Source organism: Euprymna scolopes, chromosome 37 (genome assembly GCF_053919585.1).
Source record: "Euprymna scolopes isolate OS-2025 chromosome 37, ASM5391958v1, whole genome shotgun sequence".
Taxonomy (NCBI): Eukaryota; Metazoa; Mollusca; class Cephalopoda; order Sepiida; family Sepiolidae; genus Euprymna; species Euprymna scolopes.
In genome coordinates, this window is record NC_136518.1 from 35,027,077 (window position 1) to 35,053,735 (window position 26,659).

Genomic DNA, 26,659 nt, shown 5'->3' on the forward strand with positions numbered 1-26,659 from the left:
TAAAGTTTCTCAATCAAAAAACTCACCTAGCAAGATCTAAATGAAGACCTCCAGTGAACTTGAGTAAAGTGGCACAGTCCCCTCCTTCCACGTATTCCATGACCATGCACAAATGTTTCTGTTAAAAACAAGTAGAAAATATATTTAAATTCAAAGCATTCATCTCATACATTGTTTAGAGGGACATATTTTGAATATGATTGCAGTATTTTGAAACCATAAGAAAAAATTATTATCTCACTTTCAAAATGTTCTTTTTGGCTGTAAGTTCAGTCTAAAAGCTATTAAAATAAAATTTCATCCTTAACGTGTTTTAATATTCATAATACTTGACATTTAATGTAAAAACTATAATAAATGATAAAGTTCTGTAAAAATCTAATTATCTTAAATAAAAATCTTTTTTAAGCATTAGCTTGGACAAAACATGGACCAGAAAAAAGAAAAATTAGATCAATGCATGACTTGTTTTTTTTTTTTTTTAATATTAGCCAAAGAATGTCAAAACTTGTTTATATCATTCTATGCACTTTGTTTTAAACAGTGATCACATGGTTTGATTATCAATAAAACAAATAATATAAAAAATAAAAGAATGCTTCCCAAACTTAATTATATTGGTAACTAGAAAAATACCATTCTCAGGAGTAAATTTAATTCCCACAAACAGAACAGTTCTGTGTCACTTTTATGCTTCCTTACAAAGATTTCTAAAATTTTTCTCACAATTTTGATCAAAAGCCATAGCCTGATTTTAATTGCAGAAAATATAGAAAATTTAAGATATCTTAAAAAATAAAAATTCAAGGAATCTTGCTTAATCGGTGTATAATGACTATAAATCATACTTAATACATATTTGAAATATATGAATTTTCAAACAGGAAGTTGTGTCTATATTAAAAACTGTTTAAACTGAAATTTTAACAATTATTAATTGATATCCAATACATATAATTAAAATTTTATAAACATATTTAATTTAAAAATTTTCACAAAGGGCTTCCACTAGTGATGGAATGATTCCAATATTTTTCCCGATTCCATACTAAATTATTGATTTCGATTCAGGTTCTTTATAAATCTCTAAATATTTAACCATAGATTTGTTATTTTTTCTGATTACCATAAAAACACATGTTCAATGTGCAGATATTTTTGCAAACGTAAAAATACACTTGTGGGGATGATGTATAGATTTTAGTTTTGGTCGTTCAAAATCAATAAACATTATTTTGTTATTACTACCAACAGTGGAAGATTTTCTTTTAAACAAAATCAAATTAAAAAGACAATTAAAAAAATCGTTTTTGTCATCGGAAAAGAAAACAATTTTTTCAGATTCCGATACATCAAAAAGTTCTGATATTTCCAATTCCTGATTCCAACTGTCGCATCATTAGCTTCCACACCATATTTGCCTACTCTATATAAAACTGAATTGTACTAACCATAGCTCTCATTGTAATTCCTTATGCCAAAGAGCTGTGTTCTAAAATTAATAATGATCTGTTAATTAGTTTAAATATAAATATTGTAAATGCAAACAAACATACTGAACTATATATTGCATAGAGATTATTATATTATAAATTTTATTGTATATCAGTGCCGAGTTATTTTAATGTTTGCTATATTCAAAACAAACATGGAAGGTGACACTACATTGTACATTTACAACATTGCATTGATTTAAATTATGTTACAATTGTTTTTAAGTAGAAACAAATCTTGGATGTTGAAGAAATATACTTGTTGTATATACTATTTCTTTTTTGTTAGATAAAAAAATGCATTGGGTTTTTTTTCTTAGTTTAAGGTATATTCCAGAAATTTTAAGACTTCACTCTTCTTTTTTTAAGGTATTCGTTTTTTAAAAACCTCACTCCTTCCCTAAGACTTACATATCTAGAAAAATTTCATAGATTTTTTATGTGCAATTTTGAGGTGATTAGACAGACAATAGTAAATTATTTTTCTTTTTAAATCATCATAATAATAATACTAATAATCATAATAATAATAATCATCATAAAAATAGCTTCACCTTAGTTTCAAAACTGCAGTACATACTAACAACAAATGGATTGTCAGTAAACGTCAGAATATCTCTTTCAACAAAAGCTTGTTCTGTTTGATTGCGCATTATCAAATGATGTTTTCCGATTTTCTTTATTGCAAACCGTTTTCGAGATTCTTTGTGCCGTACTAAATACACAGATCTACAAAAGAGAAAACAGTATAAAAAATATAGATTTTGAAATTGTAATTTTTTTTAATATGTAAAACAAATACTAGACTCCCCACCCTAACTCCAAGTATTTTAATAAAATGAATAAAGTTCAAATTTAAATGGTACAGCACAATTATGTATTCAATGAAATCCTTGCAAATTCAAAAAAAAATTCCTTGTTTACAAAATGAATAAATGAATAATTTAGAGATTTAAATTTACTGTGAGACCATTTTATGTATGACGTCATTCCATGTTTGAAGGTTGTGCAAAACTTTTTGTTCACAAAAATATACTCTGCTGCATTTAAGCAGTCCTTATCATGGCTATGATATGAGGCAGAACTAACTACAATCAATTTTATAAAGATTCTGTATTGCTATTTTACTTTTATTTTTTTCTGCTTCCTTCATCACAATTAAGATCCAGTTGTAATTTCATTGTCAAGAGCCGTAGGTATTAGTGAAGACTAGACTTCAAAATTGTTTTATCATAGGAGTGCAAGGTCTTTAGTTAACAGCCATGTTCTTTTTCTCAAGTAATTACAGGCTTTATAGTTACCATGTGTAAGGATAACCAAGACATGACGTAACAAATGGCCAAACAAATGAAACAATCTTCTGATTAGGTCTTGTATAATTTGAAAAAAGTTTACCCTTTAGTGAACATTTATATTTCTGACACGATCAAGCATTCAATCAAAGTTTCTTTAAAGTAACTTATAAATTGATTTACAAAACAATCAGTAAAATAAATTAACTTTTCAATTTTATTTTTAATTCTTAGACTTTTTCTAGAAAGTATAATTGGTTAGACAAGATAGTCTGAGTGTTACCATGATTCTACTAAAAAACCTTGATTCTAATATGAAATTCTAATCCAACAGAGGACTGCAGGTGATCAAAATATGCTGGTCTTCTCAACATTATTGTATTCCAAGCTATTGCTGCGGAGGTGAGTGGTGCAATAGGTCCTACAACACGGAAACCCTCAACCACCTGGGTCTATCAGTATTGTGCCATATTGATTCTATAAGTGTTTCTCTATTGCCATCATTGGAGAGAACACTTGAAGCCTACTAATCCGACATAAAACTTCCTAAGGTTTTGGATATATCCATAAAGACTTTAAACTTGGTAGTTCAAACAGATTATATAAAATAGTATGGCAACAAAGTAAGGGTTTAATTCAATCATATAATGTGTGTTAAATTGCACTTTTTATTGATTTTTTATGCATTACGGCCATTTTCTTTTTGATAATATTCTAATTAAATTATTGACTTGTATGTTATTTCATTTGTTTTTATTTTGAATTTTTCAAATGAATTAGAACCCTTCCATTCCATTAAATGCATTTTGCAATCTAAAGAAAAATGATTTACTCAATATCAAAATAAGACATTTTCTCAAGATTCTAAAAAGTCCAATTTATAAAATCATAAGCTTCTAATATGATCCATTAGGATCCAAGTTTCTAGCTACAATTTCAATTTATTTTTGTGATACATATTTAGTATATAAAATGTGTTGAAAAAAATAGAATAACAGTTCTACATAAAAGAAATTTTATTTACTTTTATTGTGTTCAAGGTAGTTAGCGGAAAAGAGAATTATCTATTGTATGCACTAGTGATTACTTGTGAGTAAAACTACTTTTCTGGCTGTTGTTTTCCATCTACAAATGAGATTATACACGAGTAGTTATGACATGCAGAGTGTACAAATCAGTCAGGTCAAATAAAAATATAATTGACTACTGGTTGCTTAGAAAAATGGCCTATTAAGGAATTGAGTAGGCTTCTGGCAACGATACACATTTTTTAATGGTTAATTTATCTGGTTTTAGAGAAAAGATAATTAGGCTCTCTGATTGTCTGTAAAATATTTTAAATGTTTGAATCCTGATTGGATTTAGCATGAAAAATATCAATTTCTTCCTCAGGAAATTCCTTCCACAGGAAATGAAATAACAAAAAAGAATTTATTACTTACGCAAATGCTCCACTGCTTATTAGTTTTATAGTCTCAAAATCATCTTCTGATGGGGTTGCTCTTTTCTTAGTCTAATACGAAAACAAGAAATAGATTAAATTAAATAAGGAAGATATTTTTATATTAATATATAAATAATCTCCCACTTTTGGGATAGTTGAGATATGGTACCCTTTCTCTAAATGCAATATTTTAAGAAAAAGTCAATTAAAAAAAGTAGTAGAGCTCTTTTTTTATCTTAAAATATAAAATATTTAAATCATTTTTAAATTGCCAAAAAGATCTATTAAGAAAATTAACTGTGAAAATAGTTTTTATGTTAAAATTAAAGATATCTGACTTTAAAAGAAAAGGAAATGTATTTAGAATAGAAATTAAAATATAAAGTGAAATTCGTTTCAACTCACAGCATTACTATCAGCCGATTCTGCTCCACTTGTACAGTCAGCAACATCAGTATCTTGCATTCCAATTTCATGAACATCTAAAATAAGAGAACAAAAAATTCATATTTTTCGACACATTTTTATTAAAACAAAACCATCAGTAAATTATGAAAAATTGTAAAAAAAACAAATTTTACAAAATACATATAACATTGCGCTAAAAGTATGCTATTTTTGTAAAAGGTTTCTTTAAAAAAATACCAGACTTGTTTTTAGTTGGTCTTGATCTTGAAAATAAATATTTAACAATTTCATAATGCTATAATGACCATTTTTAGGCAATATTTGAAACTTAAAAAGTGTTTTTAAATTGGGCAAAATCTGAATAAAACTTTGCTCTAACAGAGGTCAATTTAATTTTTTTTGTTAACCAGTCCATTTCACAGTCTATTGCAATTGTCTATTTCAATTGCACAGGTTATTGCAACCAGCACAGTTGAATCAGGTGTCATGAGTTGCAAATTACTGCTGTATCACACTTTCTGCTGTCTTTTGTTTTATCTTCAAATCAAACCTCTCTTCTTGTCCATCTCTGCAACATTCCCATGAACAGTATTGCATCAGGCAATGTGATTGGTCACTTGAATTTCAGATTTGTTTAGGGAGACATTGTCATATCTCGGGTTGTTCCTGCTGACATGTTTGAATCAAAGTGCGAGACAACCGATCTTTTTAGAGAAAATTGTCCTACAGCGTATCCTTCAACAGTCGCATCGAAATATTATAGATTATTTGTGTTTTCTTTATGATGGTATGTTTTTCTGTTATAAACCACAAATCAATATACATATTTTTTCATGTTATAAATCTTTTTTTATTATTACAAATAAAACTGATTTTATTAAAACGTAATAATCTCTAGAGATTTACAATTCTTAAAAGCAGATTCATTTGGATGTACTAGAAATTCAAAATGGCTGCTGACTTTTGAGAAATTGTCTGTATTTAATCAGTTTTCAGGCCAAATTTTGAAGGTATGTGTTATCGATTTATGAATAAAAATAGAACAAAATTCTTATCAAGAAAGAGAGATTTTCAATAAGCAATTAGTGGATGTTTAATCCCATTATTTTAATTTTAGTAATAATAATAAAAAAAATGTATTACAAACCAGCAAGTGGATCCCTATTTAATCCCAACTTTTCGATGATATATTGTGGGATATCAGCCTTGACATACTGGCGTGCATGGCCTTCTGCAGCTTCCAGCATATGATAAAACTGCTCTGGATCAAATTCCTTTCAAAGAAAAAAAAAAAGAAAATGTATAACAATAATAAATAATTTGACAAATCCAAATATTTTTGTGCAGTTTCATGGCTATTCATTCATTAGAATTATTTAGAAAACTTAACAATATTGTATACATTTGAATGAGACATTCATACATTTGAACAAAATATTCATACAAATATAGATAAAAATAATGATTAGTAAATATTTTTCTTTCTCATCTCTCCTTTTTTACCCTTGATAACTATTTTGATAAACTATTTTTTCTTATAACAAAGATGTTATTTTCATACCATAAACACAAGCATATTTAATATTGAAAGATGGGAACACCTAATGCAGATATTGTCTCAGACAACTCGACTAACAAGTCAAATGGTTACAGAAAGCTGAATTTGCACAGATCTTCTAAGCTCCACGATAAATTCTTATGTTTTTACTGGCAATGTAATTTCCTCATTTAATCAAAGTTGACGAATGAATCAAACGGTTAGTGGGATCCTTCTACCGCTCCAGAAGATATCTCACTACTGATGCAATTCTCTATCTATATAAAAGCCAAGTACGTCCAAGGATGGAATAGTGTTGCCATATCTGGGCAGGAGCTGCTAAAAACAGCCTATCCTGCCTTGACAGAGTACAAAATAGACTTCGTGGCTTAGTGGGGGATGCCCTTTTCTCTACCCTGCAACCTCTCTCCCACAGAAGAGACGTTGCGAGCCTATCCTTGTTTTATCGTTATTTCCATGGCAGGTGCTCGTCTGAACTCCAATCTCTGGTCCCCCCCTCGTCAATCTTTCACGAAAAACACCCGTCTAGCTGAATCCACTGTGAAAAATTTCCCCCACTCTATATCTGTGCCTAAATCAAAACGAGGATTCCATGAACAAAGCTTCTTTCTTAGAACTGCACGTCTGTGGAACTCTGTTCCGTCTGCCTGCTTCCCACCAGACTACAACTTGGATGTCTTCAAGTCCAATGTTAACAAATTCCTAATGAACTGCCCCCTTAAGTAAACACTTCATCAAATCTCCACACTAACGTAATGTACTTGCAATAACCCTTATCCCTGAGTGGCTTCCGGGCCTTGATAAGTGGCGATCACTGTAAAGAAAAAAAAAAAAAAAAGCCGAATTAGCTTGTTAATCAAGTAGTCTGAGATAATATCTACATTAGAAGATCTCTCTTTTGGAGATTGTTATGAATCCAGTCTCACTTCATGCTTTTCTTTATTCCCAGTCTCATGGACTAAATCGATTATATTAACACATACATGAGTGTCAACAACAACAACAACAACAACAACAACAACAACAAAAAACAGCATAATACACACATGTAACAATTTAGAATCCCAGATTATGACATTCATTTTTTATGTTAAAAAATGCGACATTAACATTAAGTAAACATACATTTCTGAAACTAATTAAGTTTCTTCATCAGCACATGCAAGAATGAGAATCGTACAACATTTTGCTATTGGTCCAGTCAAACAGTGGAACCTTTTTTTTTTTTGTATGGCTAGTTAAAAAAAAAAATTAGGATTAAAAGACAGAAATCAATCTTTAAAAAAAAAAAAAAAAAAAAAAAAAAAAAAAAAAAAAAATCAAGATTGTCTTTAAATCCCAATTTTTTGTGGCCTTTTAGATATTTATCTGTTTCTGATAACGGACATGTAGCTATCAGCATCTGTCTATGAGAGTGACAAAAATAAAAAATATATGCATTGAATTTGCTTTACACAGAGATACAACATAAGAGCATATGTGCTTGAAAGCCTTATCGGTACACATTTTAAACTTAAATAAAATGAATCATAATTATGTTTGCCAATGATTTGAAGACAGATCTCATTAAGTAGAATAAGGAGAAAATCTTCTCGTCTTCGCTACATCTCTTGTTATTGGATGTCAACTTTCAAGCATAGACATACAATATTTTGTTTTTCTTTCGTAGTGATGTAAATAACTGCATCATTTTCTGACATTTTAATTAAACAAAAATCATGGAAATCTCCAGATAAATCCCACACTATCAAGCCCCAACCCCATTACCACAATGTTGCACCCCTATGCTTATTTTACAAGTACTTCTGCTTGTTTGTTTGTTTGTTTGTTTAACCAGCATATCAACCTTCTTTGGGTCATTTAATGCTGATTTAAATTTTTGATACTTTCAGAGTCGATTTTTGCTGGGTATATTCGAACAATGTTCTGGTATTTAATGTTATTTATATTTTATGGTAAAGGTTTGCTCTTTTTAGTAAATTTAGAATGATTTTAGGATTTTCTCTTTTGAAGAGTTCTTTTAAGTTTGTGGCCTTGTATTAGTGTTGATGAATTTGTGTAAGGTCATAGCAATCAAGTAAAAAGTGTTTCACTGTATAAGGTTCGTGACATGATATACATTTGGGAGGTTCTTCACTTTTTAGTATGTGGGAGTGAGTTATGCATGTGTGTCCTATCCGGATACGTGGTAAGACTACTTCTTTACGTGATTTTCTGGGATCTAGGCTTTTTTTAAGCATAGGGGTAATTTGGAAGAGTTGGTTGTTTTTGGCAATTATTCCAGTTTTCTTGCCATTTCTTTGTGATAAAAATGTTTATTGAAAGTTTGTAGTCCGTATATGGGACCATTACGTCACTTATTTGGAGTTTTAGGGAATTTTTGGCCGCCATGTCAGCTTTTTCATTTCCACGAAAACCATAGTGACTAAGAATCCAACAGAAGAAAGTTTTGTGTTGGATGATAGAATGGATCCTTTGTAACAATTTGATTAGTAAGGCATTGTTTAATTGACTTTTTTAATGATTCAAGTACTGATAATGAGTCTACAAATATTATGAATTTCTTGGAGTTTTGGTTGAATATCTAGAGCCAAATTTATGGCTGTAATTTCTGCACTATAGATAGAAGAGTTATTTGGTAATCTTTTCTGCTGAATAGTGTTTTCTGAAATAGCAACACAGCCCACTTTGTTTTGATCTTTGGAACCATCCATGTATGTGTGTCCAATTGGAGTAAGAATCCAGAATGTTGTTTAGTTTTTCTCTATAGTCTGAGGGGGTGAGTGTTGGATTTAGAATATATTGTCAGGTTTAGCATGACTTTATGATTGATTTAACAGCCAGGGTGGGAGTTCTGTGAGATTTTCCTATTGGATGTTGGTTTAATCTATTGAGTTGTCTGTAACTGGTTTTATTGTTTCTTCCATGTAGAGGCCAAACGGTTTAATTTTTAATTTTTTTTTTTTTTGCATGTAGTTGGATTGAAAGTGCATTGATAGGCAGCATTTTTGGGGTTTGACTTTAGTTTTACATAATATTGTAAGCCTAATTTCTCATGTCTCAATTTTAGTGGGAGTTCATAGGCTTCAGCATATAAGCTTTCTATTGGGGACAAGTACATTTATGGATTGTATTCTGATGCACTTATACCACCTCAACGTAATTATCCGTCTTATCCGACAAACCAGATCAGTAGCAAAATCATATCCCTCCACTGCACAAGTCTACGCTGATACCTTATTTCCCTGCTACACAGCTTGAATTTTGAAATCCCTCTCTGCTTCCTGTTAAGATCTGCCAACTGGCTTGACCACCAACTATCCAGATCCAGAATTAAAGCTCGAATGTAATTAGATTTGGATCAGATTAATGTACAAGCGTACTAATGTTTCTTGTTTTTTTTTGTTTTTTTTTCATATATCTTTCTTATTACTGTTAAAAGCGATGAAACTAAAACTAAGGAGGCCTCCAGAGCCTTGTTGAAATCCACTCAAATTGCAAATAGATAATGCCATCTCTAAATTAAAATGATAGACTTACCAAACATTCCAACAGACGTGCTGGTCTAGAAACTATGATAAGTAGTTTCTTTATCAAAGGATAGAGATGCTGGGAGGTTTCTTCGGATCTTTCTTGTGCCTTAAAAAGAAAAAGTGTTTGTTTGAGAAAATTATTAATTTAAAAGCAAACATTAGCAATCTCCCCTCCTCCTTAATAAACATGAGGTATGTGTTTGTGCGTGTGTCTATGTATCTTTGCACCTGTCTACTACAGAATGTCAATCTGAATGTTGTGAGTTCAATCCCTACACAGAGCAGTATATTTTATGTTCTCTCCAATCTCACTCAAAAATAAATTGCACTAAAGAATATCAAGAATGTAAATGATTGTTTAAATGAAATAAAAACGTTAGCTATTTTTTCAATGATTGTTAAAAATAAAAACCCAAAAAAACATTTCTATCACTTTGATGGAACAAGTGCTTTAGTCTTTTGTGAGTTTTCTTGACATATGACATTTCCTGATGAAACAACAAATAATACTTGACAAAATGTTATTTGTATGTTTTGTACTTGTAGCACTTACATACGATTTGTTTTATTTTATACTTGCATGTTCTCACTCGCGGACTGATGAAAACAAACTTTATATGATAGGAGAAAACTTTATAAAAACATTATGAAATTAAAAAAAAAATATATATAAACAACCTAAATGCATACATTTTAAATTTTCATCTTCTAATTTTATAAAATTAAAGTCAAAATAACTAAAACAAATCATTAAGCAATCCCTGCCATTTTCCCATGTGTATCCTATGATGTGGCTCCTTTGTCATCCCTAAATTCCTGTACTCCAATTTTGCCGAATTTTCTGTCTTTGAGATAGCAAACAATTATGTTGATTCTCAAAGAACATATATTGCTTACATATCAAATTCTTTTCACAAACAATTATTACCAGCAACTGTCAACTTCATGTTTTATTAGCTACTGTATCAAGCGTAGTTATAATCTTGCTCTCTCATATAAGAAGGTTCATTTAGCGAAGTAAACTTACAGTATATGTTTTTTCATTTTATAAGAGTTAAAATTTTTTTTTCCAATTTCCATATAATTCATTTTAAAATGTTTTAACAGTATAAAATTTAAATTTAAAGAAAAAAGATACTTACATCTTTTAAGAGTTTTTCCAAATTCTCAGAGAGTTCACAGAAGTAATTACCAGTGATCAATTTGTCCTTTGACTTTAGAAGACAATCTCGGGCCATCTCAAGAACTTGGTGATGAAGGAAGCTCATAATAGCATCAGAATCAGCTGGTGCTCTGTTCATGTCAATAAACTGTTCTAACCGTTCTTCCATTTGGTCAGTGGCCTGTAGAAAGAGAAATAGACAATAAACATAAATATATATTATATTATATATATAAATATAAATTTGCTTATAAAAAAAGATGTGATTTTGTTTTTTCTGGCCCCCTACGAGCTAATACATTATTCAACTGTGAATACTTGACTTGTGGATTGGTTTTGAGGAAATTCAAAATGATATCCAACAAGGGTCTTTACATTTTTGAAGAAAAGACCAAATTTCCTTGAAACTATTGTTAAAATTCATTCATTTGTCCTTGAAACTATTGTTAAAATTCATTCATTTGTCTGTCTCTATATTTTTTCCTGTTTTTTTCTTTGAAGAGTGATTATTTTTATTTATAAACTGTCAAAAAAAAAAAAAAAGTCTTGTTCAATTCTTGTATTAAATTGACTTTGAAACAATTGCTAATTAATTCACTATGTACTTTTCTGAAAATTATCTAAAAAAATACTTATATATTTTGCTTTATCACATGAATATTAAACTTTTACTTTTTCTTTTCAGATTAAACAGAAAAAGTATATGAAAATGAAAAAAATGCAAAGAAATAAAAGAAAACAAAGACTCACTTTAGGGAACCTCTCTTTATACATATTGTTCATCATAACTATTTCCATGTCACCTGCTGGAGATCGAGCCGGACTACTGCAATAAAAAAATGATTGCAAAATATTTCATTTCTTTGTTAAAACTAATGTAATGATAATATGATTTAACAAAGTGAATGTTAAAAATATAAACAAATTACTGAAAAATCAACTCTTCATACACTCTCGAAAATAATAATAATAATAATAATAATAATAGCAATTATAATTTAATAAAATATACAACTTTTCACGGTGTGTTTTAAATATGTAAATTGTATTAATTTTTTCAATCAAAAACATAATTTGACAATTTAATTTCATAGATAATCCCATCATTCTTAATGGGAAGTATATCAAATATGCAAAAATTCATCTTTTAAATCAAGTTTAATTTTCAAACTTTATTGGTTGCACTTGGAAAAAAGACCAGAAAGAACATATTTTGCATGTAGTAAGTGTTGAGTTTATGAACAGCCAATGGTGACAATTTATTGTTCAGATACCAAGGAGACTAGAATGACATACCAGAAGATACCAGAATGACTGGGAAAATAGTATTATGACAACAGAACAGATACTACACTATGTGTTCCCACCCTTTAATTGAACATAGCACATTAATATGAAATAGTAAACTGAAATGAGCATTAAAAGATAGTACAATAAGACAAGTAATAGTATAGTCTCAGATTCAGACAAATACCGAATTTCTATTAGAAATATCTACAGTTTAAAAGCAAAATTATATTCACTGCTCTTGACTGGTCTTAAAGTCAGGGTTAAATATTTAGTCTGAAAATCTATCAATACCATGATAATAAAACTAATTTTTAGAAATGTGTGTATATTAAAAGTGACAATATTAATTTTTGGGTGATTTTTCAGATATTTGAAATCATGTTTTGAACTTTTGTACACTATGAATATATGAAACTGATTGCTATAAACTATTGATCATTAAGTTTAATTGCAGTTTAAAAATATATCCTGGAGTAGTAATAATGTTTTTGAAGGAAAAAATTTCAGCAAAAATAACTTTACTTGTTCACTAGCTTGAACATTTCATATATAATTTTTTATTTTTTTATGCAAATAGAATCATATCTTGCTACGATGTGCAGACTGTTTTAATCATTATTGATCTCATTGGGCAAGAAAAATTTTTTTTGAAAATTAAAAAAAGGTGAAGAACTTTTTATAATTTTATTGCAGAAAGTATTTTACCATGTCTAACCTGTAGTTTTAAAAAGGTTTAAAGGTCTTGTTATAATAAGTCGAAAGGCAAAAACTTTTATGTCTGTTATACGTTAAGAAAAGGACGGGGCTTTAAAAGTTTGTTGGTGGGGAAGATACATAAAAGATTAAAGGGAGTGAGAGAAAGAGTGTGAGAGAGAAGAGTTTTAGAAGGAAAGGGTTTGTGTAGTTAGTTAGAGAAAAGAAGGAAAAAAGAAAAGGGGAGTTTGTACAAATGACAATGAGGATGTGGGAATCCAATGAGTCTAATTTTTTTAATATTTTCAACCAGGAATATATAACTATATAGGACTATCCGCTTATCTAGTGTTTACTTATCTAGTGTTTCCTTTTCAGATTAAATATTTTTTTAACTCATTTCAAAGTGTTTTTTAACATGTTTTATTAATTGTTTGCTCGTATTATAAGCTCTATCTCCTATTTGGTTTTATCGAGCTTTTACATCTGGCTGAGATAACTTTATAAATATTAATTCTTTAATATTTATAATATACTTTAATTTTACCATCTTGGATCATTTTGGTAAATTTAATTGTAATTTATATATATATATATATATATATATATATATATATATATATATATATATATATAATGATCATTATATAAATAAATTGAATAACTAGAAATAATAGGCCTTATGGGCCCAAATTCTAAATCTATAACAAAAGATAGATTTTTTTCATGGAATTTTTATTAACATTTGTTATTATATATTAAATATTTAATTGTTTTTAACATCAATATATAGTTAATGCAAAATAAACTGTTAGGAACCATTAAAATAATTTCCAATGCTATCAATAATATTTAATGTTTATTACCACTTATGATTGTTTGTAATTCATGTTTTGAAACATGATGCAAATCAATGACACCACACCAAAGCTATAATTACGTTTAATGTTTTAAGCTTAGGAAAGTCCAAATAGGTTAGTAGGGACAAATTCAGACTGAAGATTACAAACTATTGTTTCAACTTCTGGTCATGCCATCCACTTTATATGTTGGAAATTTATTATTTCCCACTGATGCAAGAGATTTCTAAAAGTAATTAATGTCTCTGATATTTTGAAAGGAGAAAAATGTCACAATTCATTTATTACATTTAAAAAATTTGTGATAGACGGACAGACAAACAATATTTATAAGATAATAAATACAGAATTTAAAAATAAAAGACATACTTAATAAATATAGAAGTTAGATAAGATTTATATTGCAGTAATACTATCTTTAAATTTGGATTAAAATTGATAATTATTATTTTAAATTCATCATTATTATAACTTAATTTAAAAGGAATAATAAAAAAACAGAATTTATTAAATTTAATATTGAAAAGTAATACTATCTTAATTTTGATGAAAATAAAACAAATTAAAAATAATAGATATTTTAAAATTTAAAACAAAGAACCATTAAACAGGAAGTTAATAAAAAGTTAATACTGAACTGTCATCTAAGCTTCAGCCTCTGTCCCATTGACGAAATGTAGCATCCCTCTTCCTGTTCTACAAGTACTTTAACAGTGAATGTTCCGACGAACTGCAAGCACTTGTATCCCCTCGATCTAAATACCCCCGACAAACCTGACAAGCAGCTAAATCCCACCCCTTCATAGTAGAAATCCCTAGATGTAAGAGATCCTTCTACTCCAGTAGTTTCTTCCCCCAAACCGTTAGACTTTGGAATTCCCTTCCGAGTTCTTGCTTCCCCAACTGTACCGACATGCAGCAGTTCAAGTGTAACGTGAACCAACATCTTGCTGCCCAACACCCCACCTAGTACCCCTGTAGCTAATGTCCCTGATAGTAACCCTCTACATCAAAGTGGCAATGTGCCTTGTTTGGGGTGAAAATGTAATAAAAAAAAAACAAAAAAACTAAAGACAAAGAGTTTGATAATATGAAGGAATGGGTAAAAAGAGAAATTATGAAGGAGCAAAGGGAAAAAATTGAAAGTCTTTCTTTAAATTTTTTTTGTTATTCGTATTCTTTTTATGTATATTCAAAGCAATTGTTGGCGTTTCAGGAGACAATTCTGTGCCTCAGATTAGTCTATTGCCAAGTTACAGCATCTGCAGTTACTGTGCAAGTCTATCCTAAATCAGCAGGCTATGTTACAGTTACTAAAAATGAAGGTGATGTCTGGTTCTGAGAGGTGTTTCAGCTTTCCGTGCTTTCTCCTCTTCCTCTATTGCTGGTCTCTTCTCACTTCTTTTGGAGCATGCATTCACAGCACTTCTTCAGCAGCTGCTGTTTTCAATCACAAACTTCCAGCTTGCTTAGTTGATATCACCCGCTCTCATGTCTTGCTTGCAGACATCCTTATAGAGTAGGATAGAGTTTCCTGCTGAAGCCAGTTGGGAGCTCACCATATAGAATATCACTTAGGATCCTATTATCATCCATTCTCCTGGTATGGTTAAACCAACAGACCCACAGGAATAATTGATGACATTATGAGGGTAAGTGAAATTTTGCGAGTCCCTTTTGATGTTGATTTTGGTGTTTGGTCTACACAAAGATGTAACTAGTAGATTTTATTATTATTGGAAAACTGGATAAAACGATAATTTATAAAAAAATGAAGAGAACAATTTTGATGGTGATACATTGGAATTCTTTGTTGTAAGATTTGATGAAAAAGATTCACTGATGGAGTCTTTTCAAAACATTTTAAATTTATTATCAAGAGAAAATGTGTCTAAAAGATGGGTAGAAACAATGATTTCATTTTATTTTTTATTTTTGAACAAATTTAGAACACGTATCAAATTATATATATATATATAATGGGTTAAGAAATTCCAACGAGAGAAAGATGTATATTTTTTTACATCTTCAACACATCTTGAATATATTATAAGCATTAAAAATAATTTCTGAAGAGAACGCTTCAAAGAACGTCTGAAATGCGTTAAAAATGATTTCAATGATTTAAAAACATTATTACAATGATCTAAACATAATTTTCAATGAAAAACCAAGACACGGAATAATAAAATAATGTTAAAAAATACACATTGTTGGTGACCACCTCATATATATATATATATATATATATATATATATATATATATATATATATATATATATATATATATATATGCATACATACACCTCACGGTTTTATGTTGCGAGTGAAACTGTCACATTTGCAAGTGATTTTTCCAAGTGGTGACTATAAATAATAAAGCACTTATCTTTTGGTGATTGTATTTTTTTTTCACCGACAATCTTCCAAAGCTCATTACCGAGTGAAAAATGTCTTTTTAACCATTATTTTGTTTTTTTAATAAATCGAGCAAAGTCAAATTATTTAAACAATAAAAGTTTAATAGAACAATACACATTTGTTTTTAACAAACATAGTTTAAAAAACATCTTAAGAAATTCAAATATTTATACTTTCATGCTACAACATAAAATTCAGTGCATATTTAGAATCACACTTATTTAAAAAAAAAAAAAAAAAAAAAAAAAAAAAAAATACAGAAAAATCTTTATGTGTACTCATTGTGGAATTAAGATGCCATATTCCAAAAATCAGGTGGGTTTGGCTAGTAACTTTTTTATTTGGCTAATAAACGAAAATATTTAGTTGTCAAAGGCCAACTAAAGATAAATTTGTCCGTAGAGCCCTGACACACACCCACTCTCTCTAGAGAACTTTCTCTAAAGAACTGATAGATGAAATATTGATTTCTAATTAGCATTAAGGCAATTCATGAAAGAAATACTTTAGGTTATCAGCGCCATTAAAAATAATAAATATGTGAATGGCTTCATTTATATAAAATATATTGTATCACTACCACTAACAGTTCGTTTAGCTCAGAGCACTGGTTTTGAATCTTGCTAGTTTTAGAGACGACAAAACATGTCTCTCTCTCTCTCACACACACACGCTTTGTCACACTGGAGTTATGACCTTTCACCTTGTCTAGACATCTACTTCAGTTTGTAGATTATTAAGTTCTAGTCTCTTTTACTTCTCCGTTCCTGCTATACAATCTTTGTGAACTTTACTCCAACTAAAAATAAATCTATGACTTCTTCCATCCATCTGTATCTCTAACCAATAGATAACATTGAAGCTTATCTGTGATTTCACATTAGACCTTTCCTTTCAGGTAAACATTACGCCTCTTTGTACACCAGATACTAATTTGAAACTTTAAGCACAGAACCCTTACATGACCACCACCATCTCCTCTTATAATTATCAGTCAGATAAACAATTGTAACATTATTATTAGTAGTAGTGATGGGACGATTTGGGGGGGAATTGGAATCGCATTGTTAAAAAATACCTTCGATTTACGATTCTTTCATTAGGATTCTCTTATATTTTTAAGTTGAACTGTTTGTTTGAAGTGAAATTAATGCTCTCAAAAATTTATGATAAAAACGTCATAGAACTTTTCATAACATATTTAATGATATACAAGAATTTTATTAACTACTTTAAAAGTAATCTTTATTTATCTTAACGAGTTTTCTTATTCCGTCACATACATAGGCACTGTCTGTCTGTTTCGAAACTTAGAGACCCATGAAACTTTAGGAGCCGGGAGGTAACATTGTTTTCATTTGTGAGCGAAGTTTATGTATAAAACAGCCTAACTATGTCAAGTCCATGAAAAAGTTGATGAATACTTAACCCTTAGAGTATAAAGATTTTACAGTGCTCTCATTGTGAGTAAATCATCTTAAAAATCAGTCATTTTTCCAACTGGTGACTAAAAAAAATAGGGGGGGAGGCTTTATCTTTTGGCAATTTTTTTTTTTACCAACACTCTTCCATTAGTAAATGAATGAAAAATCTCATTAGTAAATGAAAAATGTCTTGTCAACCTTTATATTTTTTAAAAATAAAACAAGCAAAATTAAATTATTTAAACAATAAAAGGTTTAATAGAACCTTTTGAACGAAGGTTGTTTCAGGAAATATTTCTAAAACTAAAGTGAAACTGATCACGTGGTATCAGTTCGCAAAACTTTGATAGTCGGTCAGCTTTTTTGAAGTATCCCAAAACAAAAACGTTTGAACTACATATTATGCTGACTGACGGTTCCACTTAAGATTTTTCTAAAACTACAAAAGAAAACAATCATTTTGCTATCTGTTAAATAAATGCGGTAAGTGAATTTAATCTTTTTTTTCTTTTTTGAAATTTACATTTCATTAAAATATTCTGTGAATGAAGCAATTAAACATTTCTTTTGGCACTTCTTTGCACAACAAAAACAAACAAAAAGAAATATGAAAAATTTATTAAAAAAAAAAAAGTTCAACTTTTTAAAAAAATCCTTTGAACCCTAACTTTGCAAACTAACTAGTAACAGCCGTTCACCTAAAGGACTGTAGGAACTTGGTTGACATTCACCGATGCCTGGTATCACAGTCGTGATGTGAGCATAGGTAAATTTTTCCCAACCCCTAACAAAAAATAATAAAAAGGTTGTCAGAAACAGTATTAAGGCAGAGGCAATTTCGAAAGTTCAATAAATGACTTATTTAACAATAGAAATAAACAATTACCAAAGATTTACTTTTTTATATAGAAATAGAGAGTTAAATTAAGAATAAACATTAAAGGACGATAAGATGATAATTATATAATAAAAATAAATATAGAAATGAACCAATTTATTTAGATTAAAAAAATATTATTATTGTTAAAAATATTTTTTAAAAAGTTAAATAGAAATAATTTGAGATGATTGAATATAAAAGGCTAAAAATTTAATCAAAGATTTAATTATTTTTAAATTTCATTTAGAAATAAGAATATTCTAGAAAGTAAAATAAAAATCAGTTAGCGATTGAAGCTGCAAAAAAAAAAAAAAATGTTAAATTTTAAAGAGTTATCGAAGATTAAGAGAAAATAAAACAAAAAAATGAATATCAAAAGATAAACAAAACATGTTATTCCCCTTGAAATTTGATGTTACTGCATTTTTGTTGAATTAATCATGACTTACTTTTTCTTTATAGTTTTTAATATAAAAAATAACTCCTGAAGTTGATCGTTATTAATTTCATGGTGCATGTTTAATTCATGGTTAAAATATTTGTTTTGACTTTTATCTTTAATGAAAGAAATTTTACAAAAAAAAAAAAAAAAAATCGTTTTCGAAATTCCCTTAATTGTATTTCCATTTTTTGCTGTACCAAATTTTTTCGCTACATAAAAACTTTCAATTATATAATGGTATATTTCAAAGCAACAATTCCACAGGAATTGGAATCATACTTGCTATCAGAATCATAAATCAACATTTTCCTGGAATCGGAATCGGAAAAAAATTAGGAATCATCCCAACACTAATTGGCAGTAATGTTGGTTATGTGATTGACAACCTTGGAGTCAAAAGTGAAAGTGTCTGCCTGTATGTGTACATTACATTTCCCTATACAATAACTGTCAGTTTTCAGTCTACAGACTTGAAATTTGATATACAGAGTATTGAGATTTGGGAAAATCTTTGTAATCTGTTTTCGGCCAGAAATTTGGCTGTTAAGAGGTTAAAGTTCAACGATTTGACCTTTGAGAACTACCAAACTCCTCCGCCAATTTTCGGTATTAACAATTGAAATTTTAGATATAGGTTCCTTGGGCATTGATCTAACTTGATTTGAGCCCAAAACAATAGATGTTAAGGGGTCATAATAGGGGTCAAAGTTTAAAAAAATTGACCTCTGCAGTCTCTACCAAATTACTCAGACAATTTCTGGTTTAAACATTTGAAATTTTACATAAAGGGTATTCAGAGATAGGGCAAGCTTTTTAAACGATTTGGGTTGAAAATTTGAGCTACCAATATATATATGCATGTATGTATGTTTATTTGCATGTCTGCCTAAAACTTTCGACAGAGGTGACTGATTTTCACAAGATCAGTATCGTTTTGACGCTCGCCCCTTCAGACGACAAATAACAAAAAATTGGCTAAAAACATTAATTTCTTCACCCTCAACTGGGCACTTTTCTACAGGGAGGGGTCGCCTTTTTCCACCAATATTTTCGAAAGTCATCCCCTCTTTTCGATTGTCTAGCCTTACGTCACATCCGGTTTGGCGGTGGTCGTAACAGCAAAGACGGCACATTTTTTTCTGTTCTTTTCCTCCTTCGCAGTACGGGTTTGAACCTGCCTTCCTACTACCACGTTTTTTTTTTTTTTTTTTGCTCAACACACACCTCCAAACATCCGGGCAATGCCGGGCACCCATGCTAGTATATATATATATATAAGACACTGTGTGTGTGTGTGTGTGTGTGTGTGTGTGTGTGTGTGTGTGTGAGAGTTCATTTCTTATGAGCTCTGAAACGGCAAGACCATTTTTTTTTTTTTTAATTTCACACAAACGTATGCTATCTGCCTGGAGTGTTCTTAGATAGGTTTTGTATCTGAATGCCTCTGATAATATTGAAAATCAATAATCAAAAAAAGAACAATTAAATCAGGAATAGTCTGATTTTGACCGAAGTTAACACCCTTATACAGCCTAATATCACAAGTGCATTTAAGAAGTTTTATCACATTAGAAAGGCCCAGCATATAAAATCAACAGAAAGTTCTTTGATAAGACAGGGATGCATTCAAAATAAACGTTTCTGTTTAGAGCACAATTGAAGCATAATACTTAACTTTTGCATTTAAAAATTTAATTCAAGCAAATAAACAAATAATTTTATAAGATCAACATTATTTTAAACAAGTTTTCCTTTTCAAGTAGGCTAGCTGTGTGGCCTATCCGAAATGACACCAATATCTCTATATATATATTATTATAGCAGAGCTGGTCGGGGGTCAAATGCATTTCTGTGTGACTCAAGCTGATGGATTGTGTTCCACTGAAAGATACATTTATCTATTTTTACAAGTTTGTCGTATGATAGAAAAGTCAGATGTCATAAAATCAAACTAAAAACATTGCTGCTTGTTTTAAACTGGAGTTGCTATCTTCTTTGGGAGGGAATATTTTGTAAGAGCACTAAGGGAGACCACATGACTGACACTAAAAAAATCAAGTACCAAATTCAAATGAACATATTGACAGATAATGTTGGTTGTGCTGTGAACGCACACAGACACTGGTTCAGATGAACTGATCAAATCTAAAGTTGTCTTTAAAACTCATTACACATCGAAATTATTGAAAATTATCAATAATGCTTCTTTTAACTTTGTATTTTTTCCAGGGATCATATTTTCGTACAAATAATTTTGAGAGATTTAATTGGCACTATTTTATGAAATACTATACACAAAGCAAAAAAAATTTTTTTTATTATGATGAAAAAAAAAACAAAAAAAAAAACACCCTGAACAGTAAATACACCTTTTTAAAGTAAATATGAAATATTAATGACTCTTAATACAGTATACACTGTTAGGATTTATCTTTTCTTTTTTTTTTTTTTTAAATCTATGTTAAATAAAATTAAAGACTAATTTCATAAAGTAGTTACTATTTTTTTTATTATTAATTGATATATTAAAAAAATAGTGAAAAATAAATAACTGATTTTAAAATACATCAATAGAAAAATATGCATTGAAACAAGATGTTTGAATTCATTGGTTTAGCAACATTTTTTCATTTTTCTTTTGGGGATGGAGATCTATTCATCTGCTAAAGCAAAAACAAAAAAACTAAGACAAATTAGATAATACAGTATAGCCTTTTGAAATACTATATATATATATATATATATATATATATATATATATATATATATATATATGCACACAGTAAAGAAAGGGCACAAACACACCTGTCTGTATGCTTATTTTGCATAAACACTTTTTAAAACAGCTTATAATAAAATAATGTTTGGTGTTATCCATTTGTCATTTTATATATATATATATATATATATATATATATATATATATATATAGAGAGAGAGAGAGAGAGAATAGTTTTGTTGATATTTACAGTAATTAAAATGATTTAATAATATTAAAAAAAAAAGGATAAATTACCAAACATTTCCTGAAATAATTTACAAGGGAGATAATTAAAATGAAAACAACTTAGCTATCTAGAAACAAGTATTAATGAGGCATACAAGTAGTAAGAAGAGTTTAAAAAAAAAAGGGAAACAGGCGACTGCTTTTTCTCTCCATATCCTTTCTCTGTAAAAAGAAAGTCTTAACATATACGTCTCAATTATGTTAAGATAAAACAGTATCATTTATTTCTTTCCCATTTCAATAATCAAGAAATATTCAAACTGATTTGTTCAATTTCTAATCTTTCTTTGTGTCACGTTTACTTTCTTGCACTTGCATCATGTGATACGCCTATGACCTTTTGGGTTGAGTGTATCTTTGTTTCATTTGAAATGGATTTGATTTTGCACTTATTTGAAGAAAATCAGTCATTCAATTCTCCTATTTCTTAAAAGAACAAAAATAATATTAAAATTTTTTTATCATGTGTGTGTAAAACGTTTTGCAAACACAGTGTCTATAATATTACTGAACTAGTTTCACTGCAGGTGTAAAATTTTAAAACTTCAAACGTACTCCACTAGCAATCTAAGCATATTTTATATTTATGATGTAAATTTCTATATAATTCATTCCCTGTAGTAATTCTCAAATATTACCTTGTTAATTTTTGTGCTTTCCATTTATCATATTTTTTAGATTTTTCCAAATGAAATCACTGCTTTTAGGAAGCATTGAATATTTACTTTTATTTTTTTTTTTTAAACCTTTTATAATTTGCTGTAATTTGTCAGGATTTATTAAATATATTCATTAAAAAACCTCTTTTATCGTTTATAGGCAAATATAACACACTAACTGTTGTCCTTAAAGTATATATGTGTAATCCGTGTGTGACCCATGCAAAGTTTTGATTATATTATTGCTTCCATGTGAATGAAATGGCTATGCCCAATTTTGACTCTCCTTAATACAGTTACCTGGCTTTGATCAGATAATACTTCTGTGCTTTATTTTAGCCTATCAGTTCATATAATTTATTATTTAAGAATGTATCGCATATAGTTTACCATTTTATTTTAATACATTAGTACAATCTTATTTTGCAGTTTGTGTATGAAAGTCTAATGTGATCATTTTGGTTGGCTATTTTGCCAGTGCATCCACTTATTAATTTCCGTTAATAATTAAATAGTCTGAAAGGCAAGATTATCATTTTGCAATTGTTCAACAAATAATGGCAAGTTTCCAACATTTCATTTGCTCTAAGTCTTTTTTAATATCCATTAGATTAAAAAGGAAGTCAAAGAAAGTCATGTTTTCAGAGGTTTAACATTTCTAGAGACATTTTTATGGTTTGTAACTCAACTGTGTTCATGAAAGCATTGTTTGGTAAGGTTCATCAAAACACACTTATATTCTCACTGGATCTTGTATTGCTCATTTTATTTTGTTTTTTAGTTTAGTGTGAAGAAGTTATCTGAATTCTTTCTTTGGGAGGTTGACACACTCATGAAAAAGGTGACAAGAATTTGAACTAAAAATATTTTTTTTTGTTTAATTGACAAATGAAGTTCCATTTGCATCAAATAATTCAATACCAAATATATGCTACATTATCAAGTCAAGCAAACTATTCCCCATTTCGAGCTCTAGTTGACTCTACAGTCGTCCCTGTTCAATCATACTTCTGAGCATGGCTGAATTAAGAAATAGCTTGTCACCTCTTCTGATTGCCTATGTGCCAAGTTATTCTTTTACAAAAAATGACACACGAAAAATAAATGGATAGAGAAATAGAATAAATAGAAGAGTGATAGAAGACAAAGGAAAGAGAAAGTAGATTTCATGTTGTTTTACAATTTATAATTGTCATTGGAGAAAAAATTTACAATTGTCATGGGAGAAAAAGAGAATTTGAAAACTGTATTGTATTGACATATTTCTACCAAATATTTATCATTTTAATATTTCTATTAAATTGATAAAATATAAATTACTAGTTTATGAGTTAGCTTACCTCAAGCTACGTGAGCGAGGCCGTGGTCGAGGGGACCATCTCCCTCCACCATTATCATCCTCCGGAGGAACAGCATTGTTTTCATTGCTACCAAAGTGTCGAGTGAGAATATGGAGCTCATCAGCTGTTGGCTGCGATGGCAGTTGGTGAAGACGCTCCTGAGAAGAGCACTGAGACTGAAATTAAAACATATTGAAAACCAAGATTCAATCATTTGCAAACACAGAAAGAGGGGGATACATACATTGCTTTACTAAAAACGTCTCCCCCTCTCCTTTCAGCTGTAGTTCTTGTTTGGAGATAGACCCCCCCCCAACACCACCACCAATCATATCTATTCTTAAACTATGTTAGAGTATTTGGATAATTGTTATATTTCTTTTTGATCAAAGTATATAGAATATTGTAGGGTCTTCATTCACACTTGGTGCTCATAAACAAAATAAATATTAAAGTTTATCTTATTCATAACTTCAATATTATACAAAAAAAAAAAAATGTATGTATGCACAAAAATATCCTCATTTACTCCTAAAAAGCACTGAAATTTATCTAAAAAAAAAAAGGGGGGGATATTGTGGTATGGGTCAAAAAAAAAAAAAAAAAAAAAGGATATATGGTTTTTAATTGAATCTTGGGCAATTACAAGTCTTCCTGCTACTTTTGATATATATTTTAAAAAGATTGGATAAATACATGACAAAAAGAATTATCGGCATCTTTGGCTATTTCTAGTTATAACATTCTTTAAAAAAATGATTGCACACAACAATTACGATATTAATATGGAAATCAAATTCTATTAAACATTTCATCTGACAATTCCCTTTTTCATCATTAGTTTTGAATTCATTGAATTTCATCTTAATGTTCTATACTATTGATGTCCTTAATCTAACCTGGCAACTTATTCCAAAAATATATTGGACTATTAGAGAAAAAAATTCACTCAGTTAACAGATCTAGTTTATTATGACTCTTCCAGGTTGCAGAAATTGTAGTTTTACTTAAGTATCCAAATTAATATTGCTAGTTTTATTATATTCAGCAAACAAAGCATTCTTTATGCCAAATTTAGTGTAATTTTACTCACTCGTTATTGAACTTATCAATATTCATAATTATTATTATTTATTATGATATTGCCACACATACCTATCCATACATCTTGCATATCAAGAGAACCTCATCATAAATTTATTTTTATTCTGTTCAATAATTTTGGAGGCTCTAATAGTAGTTCTGTAATATTGGTAGTCTATAATACAACTGAAATGTTAGTAGTGCTCTATGCCAAGTTTGATGCCATTTTGTCTAATAGTTTTGCAGCCTAAAGTGTTTGATTTTATTATTGCTAACACGTTTACACTCTACGATGCACCCAGGATTTTAAAATTGTGCCATGTCAAATCTATCTAGTACATTTGTTAAAATACCATGTCTGTTGACAATTCATTCGTCAGAATATACTGTCTCATTTATCAAAATATTTATCTGATCATTAAAAATATTCTGATTCATTCATTTATAAATGAGAACAGATATTGCACTTTGGTATTAGTAAAATAGCCATGATGTGATAAATTATGTTTTTAAAATGATTGTTTTTGCAATATGAATAAACATTTTTCAGTTAGTTATGTTTGTTCGAAGTGAACAGGCAGTGTCCTTCAACTTCTAAATATGATGCGATATATTCAATGACAAGAGTGTTGATTCTTTCATCATTTCTGTCTAACACTAATTTAATGCTGATAAGAAAAGATCAAGTGGAGATAGGATTGATTAAATTAAATTTCTATGTTAAGTAGAAATAAGAAAAGCTTTTTGAAAAAGATCTGTAATTTTGTAAAATGTTAAAATACTTGAAGATAAAAAATGTCAAGGTAGATTTGTGGTCAATTCTCGTCTTAATACAGCAACATAAGAATATGCAGAATAAAACTGACATTAAGATCTCTATTCTTTCAGAGGCATTCATGAAAGGTCCTCTATTTCAACCTAATCATTAATTATTATAATTAATAATAAAAGAACACACATACTTCCAAGGCCAAACAACAATCACACAATTAGAAGAAACAGGGTCTCAATAAAAAAAGGTCATTTATAATTATTGAAATTAGATTTAATTTCTATTATCTTTCTTTCACTCTTTATATTTATAATATTAAAATAAAATTATCCACGCATATGCTTTGTCTTTTAATGAAGACTAACCAATGAGGTTATATATCATTATACTACCAGCCACGTGGTTCAAACACTGGAATAAAATCACCTTTGACTTTCCTTCAATGTCTTTGGCTGCATAGCCACTGATATAACGATATCAGAAAAAAAGGAAAATATGCTCATTACGTTTCTATAGTGAATTTCACTCCTCACGAACATACACACAGGACTAGCGATAAGCCTTACCGAAAATAATCACTTGACTATAAATGAAAATAAAAAATAAACAAACTTATTTATTACTAAACACTTCATGACTTGTAAAGCCTTGTACTCCAATAGTTTCTTCCCCAGAACTGCTAGACTTTGGAACTTCCTTCCGGGATTCTGCATTCCCAACTGTACTGACATGCAGAAGTTCAAGTGTAATGTGAACAGACATCTTGCTACTCGTCTCCTTTCATAATGTCCATGCAACTTATGTCCCCCGATAGTAGCCCCCTACTTCAAAGTGGCACTGTGCCTTGTTTGGAGTGAAAATTGAATTTTAAAAAAATATAAAAAAGAATGTTTTTTT

General features: G+C 29.4%; 1 protein-coding gene across 8 annotated transcripts in view; it reads right to left on the reverse strand.

Moving 5' to 3' along the window:
* Window positions 1-26,659, reverse strand: part of LOC145261133 (microtubule-associated serine/threonine-protein kinase 3-like) — a 571,734-nt gene that overhangs the window by 84,163 nt on the left and 460,912 nt on the right. For all 8 annotated transcript variants that reach the window (XM_080119401.1, XM_080119402.1, XM_080119400.1 and 5 more), the window contains 9 exons: window positions 23,908-24,083; window positions 11,641-11,716; window positions 10,871-11,071; window positions 9,736-9,834; window positions 5,785-5,911; window positions 4,635-4,711; window positions 4,228-4,298; window positions 2,048-2,222; window positions 27-118 (listed from right to left, as the gene is read on the reverse strand). In XM_080119401.1, the coding sequence (XP_079975527.1) occupies window positions 27-118; window positions 2,048-2,222; window positions 4,228-4,298; window positions 4,635-4,711; window positions 5,785-5,911; window positions 9,736-9,834; window positions 10,871-11,071; window positions 11,641-11,716; window positions 23,908-24,083 (1,094 nt within the window). The remainder of the gene's footprint in view (window positions 1-26; window positions 119-2,047; window positions 2,223-4,227; window positions 4,299-4,634; window positions 4,712-5,784; window positions 5,912-9,735; window positions 9,835-10,870; window positions 11,072-11,640; window positions 11,717-23,907; window positions 24,084-26,659) is intronic.